Source organism: Prosopis cineraria, unplaced genomic scaffold (genome assembly GCF_029017545.1).
Source record: "Prosopis cineraria cultivar Desert tree isolate PC_DT_omini unplaced genomic scaffold, ASM2901754v1 PC13, whole genome shotgun sequence".
In the NCBI taxonomy this organism is placed as follows: domain Eukaryota; kingdom Viridiplantae; phylum Streptophyta; class Magnoliopsida; order Fabales; family Fabaceae; genus Prosopis; species Prosopis cineraria.
Genome location: NW_026555344.1, coordinates 38,855,122 through 38,866,766, shown reverse-complemented (window position 1 = coordinate 38,866,766; position 11,645 = coordinate 38,855,122). Strand labels below are relative to the sequence as shown.

Sequence of the window (11,645 nt, the reverse complement as noted above, 5' to 3'; positions counted from 1 at the left end):
CGTCCTGCTTCGCGCTCTCCCTTACTCTTCCTCGTACCATGTCTTCGGACTTCGATGGATTCTCTTTAAATATGGCAAAACATACGCACATACAACCTTTTCTCATCTTTCACTAATCCAAGTAACAACCGTTTCTCTCTAGGGTTTCCACACTGACGTGAGCAAGGACAAGCTCTTCATTCCTCAATTGTAGGGTTCTTTTTAGCTTTTTCTTCTCTTTCGAAGTAGCCTATTAGGGCGCGTTCTTGTCACTAATTGTGATCGAGAAATTTCCAATTTCTCGTCTTATGCGAAGGATTTACTGAGTCTCTGTTGCAAGGAGGATCGTAGCTCCACACCAGAATTGGCGATATATTTCGTTCGTTTGCCTTCTGAGGTTAGCTCCTCTGTAGAGCTTTTTCCCTTCCCCTGGTTGTTTGTCCACTGTTCAATTTTCTAATTTCAAGCTTTCACTGGATTCTTAGATATCTTTCCCATCTAGAGTGCTTACTATTTTGCATTGATTGTGCTAGTGTTTACTCCTACCGTTGGGATGCGATGAGAAACTTTCTTGAATTTGGTGCTTATTTGATTGGGTTGGGAAAAGCACTTTGTTCTTCTTTGTTTTTTTCTCACGTGTAATTGATTTTCCTACTTGATTTTATTCATTTCCTTTAGCTTATCGTAGTCGAAGATGGGAATTTTGCCTACTTTGCCTCAACGATGTTTTACGATAAACTTGTAGAATTTAGGGTTATCTTTTTCTTTTGCTATACGCGTGGGCTTCATTGGATTGCTATTTAAATCGTGCAGGCTGGAGGGCTGTATTTAGGGACAAACTAAGCTAATTGAGGGCTATAAAGATTCTGTGAATGTTGCTTAATGCTTAATGACAGCTGCTATGGACTTGAATGCCTCGCCCGTTCCAGAGGAAGATGAGGACGCATTTGAGGGGCATGTAGAAGACTTCGTTGCACAAGAAGAACGCATAGAAAGTGCAGTTGATATAGCACGACGGGTATTCTTTCACTTTTGACTTGTCATGTTTATCTAAGTTCAAGAAGGTGATTTTTGTGGTGGCAGTGGATTATAACTACTTTTGTAAAGGGTTTTTATTGGTTTAGTTTTAGAAGGGCGTTGTGATAGATTATTTCAGTGCTTTAATATTAAATATAAGAACTTTAAGATCTTTCTTGTTAGAGTTGGTATTCGCCCTCCCTCCCCCTCCCCCAAAAAAAAAAAAAAAAAATTCCTTTAAGGCAGTTCATCATATTTTGAACCTGGCAGCTATCGTCCCTTCACCTGGAAAAATATTGAAATACTTGTCATGTAATTTGTCTTAAAAACTGTTGGAAAATTGGAAGGAATTAACTTTGTTTCTTTCTGTGATAAGAAGCTACCCGAGAACTTTCAATCTTTCATATACTACGATGGAGATAATTGCTCCCTAATAAACAGTTCTTTCTTTCTTTTTTTTAAACATGATTGTATTTATAGTAGTCCATTGCTACTAGCTTATTTAAAGTGCAGCATGAGCTGAAGTTCAGAGCATGAGCTTATTCCAAGTGAAGCATGATGCAGTCAATTCAACAGCTGTCTTTTATGTTGCTTTAAAATAGTTCATTCAACTTTGTTTTTATATCAAAGGAAAAATGTTAGAAATTTTGTGAAGCCAAATGTTTCTTGTTGAGTTTTAAATGATATTTAAGATGTTCAAAATAATTATAAGCTGACACTTCTTTAGTTGCTTCGTTACAGCTGTTGAATTGCATTTAATGCAGTTAGATGCGCTCTGAGTTTGTGGAAGTTTATCTTGATTCTGCATGCCCAAAGTGCTTTCACCCTTCATCTTCTTGCCACTTTGATATGTAAAGAATAAATAAATAAAGAATAAATAGTTTAATTAGTTGGGAGTTAGTTAGTTAGGTTCCCTTATAATAAAGGGGTGAAGGAGCCTGTATAAAGGATCTTAAGTGTAGTCATATATTATGCTAAATTGAAAATACAGAAACATAGTTCAGTTCTCCCTATTCTCTGTTTCCCTTTCTCTCCCGTCTCTTATCCCTCCCCCCCCTCCAAGTTTTCTCTTCTTTCTCCCTCTTTCCTTCTCTTTCACTCCTCTGTTTCTCTCTTTCTCTTTTTTCTACCATATCACACTCTTTCCCCATTGACACCTACAGTTTATTGGAAATCCAAAAGCTCCTTTAATAAGCAGTAGAAGCTTAATTTGTTGCCATTATTTGAATGATTGGATCTTAGCTATATTAGCTGTTAACCAAACTATGTTCCCTGTTGAGATTTCTTTTGGCTATCCAATTGTATTGAAGGCCATACAATCCGCTTATTCCTGGTCTATATTAGTATGTGAAATGTTTTTTCTTTGCTTGCCTGTAGATTTTTCTTGATTTACCCTTTACACATCAAATTGGTGTGTAATTGATGAATTTTTTAATTTTGGTAGGAGCGTGAAGAAAGAAAAAGACGATTGAAAAGAGAACGTCCAGATGATAGATCTGTTTATGCATCACCATCACCTGGTTATGACCAGCTATTTCAAACGAAGTCCCTTAAATCATATGATAGAAATAGGCTTCCTCCAGGTAAGATTTTTTGCCCTAGTCAAACACCTAGCTTTTGTAACTACTGATTTAATGCAGTTCTTTTTCTTTTGGTCTATGAGGGACCAAAAACACTAATTTGATGCTATGGCTTCAACCAATTCAAAACTCGCATAATTTGGTTTTGGCAATTTTAGTGCTTTCTGTAAAGTATTAGTATCTCACTGCAAACACAATTTGTTTCATGAATTTGAAGTAAGATAAAGTATTAGTATCTCATTGAAAGAGGAAAAGTAAGTGCACCATATGGTAGGATTTCCAACTTTATATTGTGCAGATGGATAGCTCAGTAGTATTGGGTATTGTTAGTATATGGTTTATGTGACAGGTTATAAATTTTAAACTTTCATCATTTCATGTCAAATGTTGTGTTATCATTCTTTTCTTTACATGCAGGGTGGTTGGATTGCCCTTCATTTGGTCAAGAAATTTTTTGCATGATACCTTCTAAGGTTCCACTTGGTGAATCGTTCAATGATTGCATTGCTCCTGGTAAAAGATACTCATTCAAACAAGTGATACATCAACAAAGAGTTTTAGGGAGAAAAGTAAGTATGATTTATCCAAAAATGTTTGATCTCATCTAGTTTAAGTAATTTCACTCGCATAACATGCATTTGCACATGTAGAGGTTTGTACAATCTGTGGAATAGAGAAGACAACCACCCCTTGATGGAGTTGTTTACACAATCTGTGCAAGACTCTATCTGTTAGTAAATGATATTCTTATTTTATCATCCTTTTCCTATTTTATTCTTTTGGTTTACAGCTTGGTTTGGTGATTGATTTGACAAATACTTCTCGATACTATCCAGTGTCAGATCTAAAGAAAGAGGGTATCAAGCATGTAAAGGTTTGTAGCTGGCAAATTCTTCTTACCAACTCAAGATTTTCTAAATTTGTTGTTTATGGTTCCAATTTTTTTCCTTATATGACGAGATCATGTTTGTGGTTTAGATACAATGCAAGGGACGTGATTCTGTACCTGATAATTTATCTGTGAATCAATTCGTCCATGAGGTTTGTTTCTGTCTCAACCAATATTATTTCTAATCTTGCTTAGTTATTCTGAAGAACGTGTTGTTTGTTTTCTCTCTCTGTGATGTATAGGCATTTGTTTCTTTGCATTAATTAAACAATGCTATTACCTTCCCTACATGCTCTTGAAGTGGGGATATCTTATACTCTAAAAAATTTCCTATTTGGTGTTTCAGTTTGTATTTGCTAATACAAACGTTTTGTGCATGTAGTTTTTCCTAAGCTGATTCAAACAAGAAGCTAACTGGAAACTGAAGTTTGATTTCTAGTCAATAATGGATGTTTAAGGAAACTAATTATGTTGGATGTTTATTTTCTCTTATGTTGAGGATTGATTTGCTAATGTTCTATGGTTCCCTTATATGTTGCAGCTTTTTTTGAGATAAAATGAGAAATTTCATAATCATGGTTTTCATGGTATTAGAGGCCCAAGAGGCTTGACCTGTTTCAAATGATAAGCATAGCCAACAAGAGGTGCAGAAATACATTTTGTTGAAGCTATTCCTTCATCTTTTCTACAGAAGCATGGCCAAAATTTGGAATCACCATTTTGCGATCATGAGAGACACCATCACACCCCATCACCGTCCTTGAAAGATCCCCATTTGCCAAATCCTATAATGTGGCGGTCAGTCATCCCTCCATGTTCTGTCATTCACATGACCACACCCAACAACCCATTCCATGTGTTAGGACTTGAGAGTGCGTGAGGCCATGTCCTCTGTTGTTTGCCCAGAACTAGTCAGCTCATCCTCCACTGGAAGTCCGCTGGTACAGTTGATTAAAATTCAAGGCATTACAGCATTTGATCAAAATCAAATTTTAAATAGAACAAATAATGGTTACTGCTGCTAAAGACTGGGAAACAACTACAGATAAGAAATCATATGTTGATGGCTAGTGAAAAAAATTAGAAAAACCATTTTTTGGTGGTTAATGTGAGAAAACCATATGGTAATGGTTAGCAAAAACCAAGATCTCTTCCTCACAAAAAGTTGAGGAGAGATGCCCAAAATCAAGATTTCCACTACAAAGTAAGGCGAAGACAATAAAGGATCAAGAATCACTGAATCAGCATAAAAAATGTGATGAACTAAGAAGATTGGTAATGCTAGCTCGAATCTGTGCCAGTTTGAGGGAGAATGTTGGAATGCGATGATTCTTGGAAAGAATAATCATGGCTGTATACTGTTGGTTGAAGTCAAATGTTCTGTTTCCTTTTTCTTTTCTTTCTTTCATTCTTATATATATATATATATATATATATTCCTGTTTTGTTAGGCTTTATGTTAAGCATGGATACTTTAGAAAAGTAAACGTTTTCGTATCTGATGTGCATTTGATACAATACTCATAGGATACTTCAACATACTTATCTCATTCTAACATTTGTATTATGATTTTTTTCAATAATTTTTTTTCTATATTACATAAAAACCTGAAAAAAAAACTTAATATTTTGGTTGATTGGTACAAATATCTTTGTATTACTTTGGAAATTCTTGTTTAAAAATCAGAATACCTATACCTATATCATAAAATGTTGAAATATATATTGTAAATATTCTCATACTTGTATCCTAAAATTTTGATAATTGCAGTGTTCACCGTATCATATTTTATCATATTTGATACGTGTACCCATATCAGTGCTTCTTTTTGTATATTCATTTCCTTTTTATAATGCCAATTGATTGACTGATATTTTGTAGCTTACTCTCTCTCTCTCTCTATATATACATTGCAGCTTCTATTTCGAAATAAAATAGAAATATCAGAATGAAATTCTTCAGTATGCGATCTGGATTTCTTTTTTTCTTTTTTTAATGTTTTCCATTGCCGTTGTTATATTTATAACTTGTAATCATGTGCTCCTTACCACTTTGTCAGCTTATGAGTGAAGTTTTGAAAGAAAATTATAAAGTCATGGCTCATTAGTGCTTAGTCAGATAGTTCTTCAAAAGAAAGAAATGCTGGCTTTCTTGGCACTTCTTAGAGCAACAGAGGTCTGTTCAGAAGTCCTTAACCAAGTGACTATTTACATTTCAGGTTACACAATTTCTATCACGTCAAAAACACACAAAGAAATATATACTTGTCCATTGTACACATGGGCATAATCGTACAGGATACATGATCACCCATTATCTCATGCGTGCCATGTCAATGTCTGTCACACAGGTCTGTTGCGGAGTTATCTTGTCATCATGTTCTCTGTGTAAGACATTGCTTGAAGATATTAGGTAATTGTTTTGCTGACTCACCCATTCTGCAGGCAATAAAAATATTTTCTGATGCACGCCCTCCAGGAATCTACAAACCTGATTACATTGATGCTTTGTACACATTCTATCATGAAAAAAGGCCTGACATGGTGGTTTGTCCTCCTACTCCAGAGTGGAAGAGATCTTCTGAATTTGATCTTAATGGTGAAGCGGTGCCAGATGATGATGATGATGATGATGGAATACCAGGCCCTCCTTTGGATGTATGGATGACATACACTATGACTTTTGACAATTTCTAAATTCCTACTATATTAATGATTTGTTGTAATTAAGACTTGGGAATATCAGTAGGTCTGGATGGTAATCATGGTATGTCATATGAAGTTGTTCCTTTCCTGTGCTTTGTTGGATTATAAATGGGATGGTTGAAAACGGGCCAGGGGATAACGACAATTATATGGACATCATATAAGTGTAATTTGCTATTTTTGAACTTTCTCTTCTACCAAGCATGCCCTTTGTTATTTCTGGGTATCATTGTTTAGAGTTGAACTGAAAATGTGGGGAAGCCTTTGGCCAAAAAGCAAATTATTTGTGCTCTTCTTATAACTGTCAATGAGAGTTTGACTGTGAAGTCTTTGTTTTACATTTGGGTCTGTACCCTGGAGCATTTCTGATATTAAAAAAAAAAAAATTGAAATCTTTCCGCCACACTCAGGGGAACCATGAGACAGATGTGTTGATGACAAATGATGATGTCTTGGGAGATGAGATACCTAATGATCAGCAAGATTCATTCAGGCAGTTCTGTTATCAGTCCCTTAAATTGGGTGCTGGGGTAAGCCTTTTAAATGGTTTCTCTTTGTCATATGGCAGGTTTTCCCTCTTCCCTCCCTCTTTTCCTGTGTGCTAGTGGGTTATCATGCATTTCAAATTTGTTTATTCTATTCAATGGGCGTCTTCCTTTTTTGGGGCTTTGGTTTTCCTTATGTTAGAAAATGTTATTCAGGGCCCAATCATTTGTGGTTACTTTAGCAGATCTTTAGTATATACTTATATTTGATCTATATATTCATGTTAATTATAGTTATTTATTCTGAGATATTTTACGAAGGACTTGTGTATTAGCTGATTGAAGAGTCAGTAGGACATTTATCATATGAATGACTGGTTTAATTTGTGTAAGAAAAGCTCATTATAATTTTTAAGATGCCTACTTTGTTCTGTAAACTTTATTCTCTATGCTGGGATGAATATTTTTGAGATGTGCCTTTATGAATTTTTTTACGTTCATGAAATTGCTCAGATGCATTTTGTTCTCACCGAATTGTATATGTTCTATTTAGTTACATTTTGCAAGTCTAAGTGACAGTTAAGATGGATTTTTTTGAAGGTTGACGCCAGCATTTTATATTTTTTATTCTTTATATTTTTTGTTTGTTTTTGTGTGTGTTGTTTTTAAATTTTCCTGCTTTGGGTACCTCTTGTGGTTGTTATAGCTATTTTGCTAATTTCTTAACATACAGGCTAGAGGACATACACAATTTCCAGGGTCACACCCAGTTTCTCTGAACAGGTTCAACTTTCCTAGTTGCTTCAAGTTTGTGTCTCTGTAGTTTTCACTTGTCACACTTTATCAAGCCTTAAGATGGGGCTACTGCTACTTGTTCTAAACTAATTCAAGAATACAATTTCACGTGTTGTGCTGTGATTCTATGGCTCATGACTTGGTTGATTGTGGTTGTTAGCATTGGATGCTTACTATGCCATAAAGTCATATACTTTTTTGTCCATCTATTCTCTTTTAATATCTACGCAAATGATCAATGCTTAGCATAAAGCTTAATTTTTGTTCTCCCCTAACAATTCCATTCAAAAGGTTTTTAGGGAGCTCCTTATCTATGGCCTGGCATTTATCTTCTATTGGGAATTTCAATTTTGCTATTTGCTAACAACTGTATGTAAGATATAGCTAACAAGATGATTTTCAAACGCCTCAGTATTTTACCAGAAGGTTTTAGTCTTCATTCCCTGTGTTGATAGGCTCCAATTGTCTTTTCTTGGTGCAGTCATTGATTAATGGCTTGCAATTGCAATCCTTTTATCCGACATCCAGATTTCATTAGCATATATCACATTCTAATTTCATAACTTTTTTTAAGTCCTTCAATCATTTAGAGAATTTCTTTCCTTGCTATTATATAATACACTTTTTTTTTGGGGGGGGGATATATGTGGGATGGAGTAGGATATGTTTCTTCACTGAAACTGAATCATAATCTTTATGAATATGTGCACTTGTCACTACATTCCTTTGGTTCCAATTAATTAAAGTTGCTTGTGCCTACTTGCTGCTGCTTTGAAAGCTCAAGTCTCTATTCTGAACCTTTCCAATAATTTTTTGGTAACTTATTAATGATCTTGGAAATATTTAGTATTTGTATCAGTTGTTTGAGCAACGTGCAAGACATTGTTGCTTAATGATTCAGGCCTTCATTATAATACAGGGAAAATTTGCAGTTGTTACGGCAGCGCTATTATTATGCAACATGGAAAGCTGATGGCACACGATATATGATGCTGATAACAATGGATGGATGCTACTTAATTGATAGAAGCTTCAATTTTCGAAGGGTCCAAATGAGGTTTCCGTGCAGGGGTACAAATGATGTATGTGTGCAGCTTTTTATGCGAAGTTACTTATGATTATTTAGAACTGTTTCAACTTCATAATGCACCATCTGATAGTTTTTTTCCCTTGCTGTTTGGCTCATAAGGTGTTGGCTGAGAAGACTCACCACTACACATTACTTGATGGGGAGATGATCATTGATACTTTGCCTGATTCAAAGAAGCAGGAGAGGAGATACCTTATATATGATCTGATAGCGATTAACCAAGTATCAGTAATAGAGGTTTGGTTTGTTACCTATTAGCAGAATTCCATGATGTAGTTGAAGTGTTGTAGAAGAGCTGATATTTTAATTGATGTCCTTGGTTTCATTGTTAAACTCCACTAGAGGAAACAAAATGGTGCTGTGGTTGATATTTGAGTCACCTCCTAATATATGCTGGTAGTTTGTGATCAAATTGGTTTGACATTGATTATGAGATTAATTTTTTGTTTCTTTTCTACACCCACCTGCCCCCTGGATCTCCTCTTGTAAGTCTGACCATATCTCAAGGTTACATCATTTTCACATTGATATCATGAGATTTATTGTAACAGCAGTATATTTGAGTAGATTTTCTAAAAGCTTAATAAATGACAAAGTACAATGGTGTCATATAATCCATGTAGCCAACCTCATCTAGTGAGATAAGGCTTGTTGTTGTTGTTTATTCTTATAATCTGTTTGATTACTGTATGAATTCTTTGATATATCCCTAGAACTGTTTAATTGACATCTTAAATTTGGTACAGCGACCGTTTTATGAAAGGTGGAAGATGCTTGAGAAAGAAGTGATTGAACCTAGGAATTGGGAGCGACATAATATATATCAGAGCAGAAACCCTTACTATAGATATGACATGGAACCATTCAGGGTATGCATTTCTAACCGTGGATTGAGCATTGTTTAAGCTTCATTTCTTGTTCTTTTTCCTGATTACTTGGTTCTCAGGTGAGGAGAAAAGATTTTTGGTTGCTCTCTACAGTCACAAAGCTCTTAACGGAATTCATTCCAAGACTCTCTCATGCTGCTGATGGCCTCATATTTCAGGTGGTTTTAAGTTGATGTCAGATGATTATAATATTTATTATACCCCTCAACTTATGAAATAATCTCATTAGACAGATTATACTTGTTTACAAATGAATGCCTAGTATGAGACGTTTTAATCATTATGAGGTACTTTGCCTTTTGATATCTTGCTATCTTTATTTCTGGTTCTTTGACTGTCTCTGACATTGGGATCTGCATGCTACTACAACGTATTCCAAATGAGGGTTGAAAATCTTCATTGCTCATTACTCAAACCTACATTCTTCTTGTTTCTTACCCTTATTATTGGATTGAATTGTTGTTACTGACAAATATTAATTTCCAGGGCTGGGATGATCCTTATGTACCACGTACTCATGAAGGCCTCTTGAAGTGGAAATATCCTGAGATGAATTCAGTTGATTTCCTCTTTGAGGTTGTTCGTCAGTTTTTTTTCCATGCAATATCTTTTTTGAATAAATTAACAAATTTTTCTACATCATTCTCTATATTCTTGAACATACAAAAATCTCCCCCAAAACAAAAGCTTATATTACATTTTGGTGCAATTATAATTTTTTTGACCAAAATACCTTGCCTTTGAAATATTTGTATTACAACATTGCGTTTTGGTTAATGGATGACATTATAGTAAAAAAAATCTGAACTTTGAACTAAAATGCAGGATAATTTTTTGTTTAGAGGTAGATCTGTGTACATTTTGAAAATCAAGTTATTTTGGTAATTCTGAGAAAATTCAGATAGGCCGGCGCAATTTGATCCTTTTTATTTTTAGGTGTTTTGTGCTTTACTTATCATTGGTCACATCCAGTTTGCAGCTTTTCAATTTCTAACTGTTATTTTGTGGACAGGTTGACGATGTTGGGGAGAAACTTTTTCTTTACGAACGAGGAAAGAAGAAACTCATGGATGGGAATAGGGTAGCATTCAAAGGTCAGGAAGATCTTGATTTCTAAATAAATACATGCTGTTGTTTGAATCTGTCTGTTGGCGAAAGAAAAAAAAAACAAGCATCTATCTTTTGTAAGTAAAAAACTTTTACAGATAAAACAGAAAATGGTCTAGTCATGGGCTCGTGGCTTTATTTGTTTCTTCATGTGGCGCATGCTCAAATCATAGGTAAATATCGTGTTCAAATTTTCTATTATGATTCATACGTTGGGCAGGAGACAGGCTATAACATTTCTGGGACACAGCTTCGATAATAATATTGCAATCCATCGAATGAATGTTTTGCATATGAATTGTACTTTTCAGTTGCCTTGCTGCAATTACTTACTGTAAACTTTCCCATCCGCAGATGGTTCGGATCCCTCATTTTATTCTGGAAAGATCATAGAGTGTTCTTGGGACTCTGATAACCAGGAATGGGAATTCATGCGAGTGAGAACTGATAAATCAACTCCAAATGAGTTTAATACTTTCAGGAAGGTCAAATGGGCTGCTTCTTTCGTTTTCTCTGTATTCTCTCTCTTTAGCTGTTCTTTTTTTGGGCCTGATCTATACCTATACCTGGCTTCTTTCAGGTGATGCGAAGTATAAAAGACAACATTACGGAGGATATTTTGTTGAATGAGATCTCCGAGATTATTCGCCTTCCCATGTATGCTGACAGGATAAGAATTGACAGTAAAGCACACCATCATACTAACGCAACACGAAGAAGGTGATCCATTGTTAAATCTGGAACTCTTGCAGCAGCTTTATCAATGGTGGGAGAATGAATCAAAGTGTTGGGATATTGCTACATCTGGTGTATAAGCAAGAACCAAGTCTATCCACTGATGCCCTTTCACTGGGATTTCTTTACCTGGATATAGCCATATGTAACCATCTTCTAGAGGGTTCCTTGTTTTGTAATTAGCTAGGACTCCAGATCAATAGAGTTAGGCTTAGGATCCCAATGTATATTTGATCAATTTTCTCATTTTTAGTGATTATAAGTTGTTCAAAGGGTAGCTGTTTATTAGAGTCAAATTTCATTACATTGATCAGGAGTTTTCCTGTTTGTGAATATTAATTGGAGGAGTAATCACCTGCCTCTATTTCCATTGTA

At 35.2% G+C, this 11,645-nt stretch overlaps 1 protein-coding gene across 2 annotated transcripts; it reads left to right on the top strand.

Moving 5' to 3' along the window:
• LOC129290551 (uncharacterized) lies at positions 1 to 11,645 on the top strand. Of its 2 annotated transcripts, XM_054927345.1 has the most exons (19): positions 1 to 189; positions 296 to 376; positions 793 to 997; positions 2,441 to 2,579; positions 2,994 to 3,145; positions 3,367 to 3,450; positions 3,555 to 3,617; positions 5,685 to 5,816; positions 5,911 to 6,123; positions 6,582 to 6,701; positions 7,390 to 7,439; positions 8,371 to 8,533; positions 8,641 to 8,778; positions 9,288 to 9,410; positions 9,488 to 9,586; positions 9,915 to 10,004; positions 10,441 to 10,522; positions 10,890 to 11,020; positions 11,116 to 11,645. In XM_054927345.1, exons 3-19 carry the CDS (start codon positions 869 to 871, stop codon positions 11,257 to 11,259), a joined length of 2,052 nt encoding a protein of 683 aa, XP_054783320.1. In that variant the 5' UTR covers positions 1 to 189; positions 296 to 376; positions 793 to 868; the 3' UTR covers positions 11,260 to 11,645. The 2 variants fall into 2 exon arrangements, with proteins under 2 accessions (XP_054783320.1, XP_054783319.1); XM_054927344.1 differs by having other exon boundaries at positions 1 to 376.

What these genes read in the sequence shown, in the direction of transcription:
- LOC129290551 (XM_054927345.1), top strand. Translation starts at nt 869, where the DNA reads ATGACAGCTGCTATGGACTTGAATGCCTCGCCCGTTCCAGAGGAAGAT. An exon ending in CACCCAGTTTCTCTGAACAG is followed by an intron (nt 7,440 to 8,370) that starts GTTCAACTTTCC and finishes ATTATAATACAG; the next exon opens with GGAAAATTTGCAGTTGTTAC. An exon ending in CTGATGGCCTCATATTTCAG is followed by an intron (nt 9,587 to 9,914) that starts GTGGTTTTAAGT and finishes ATTAATTTCCAG; the next exon opens with GGCTGGGATGATCCTTATGT.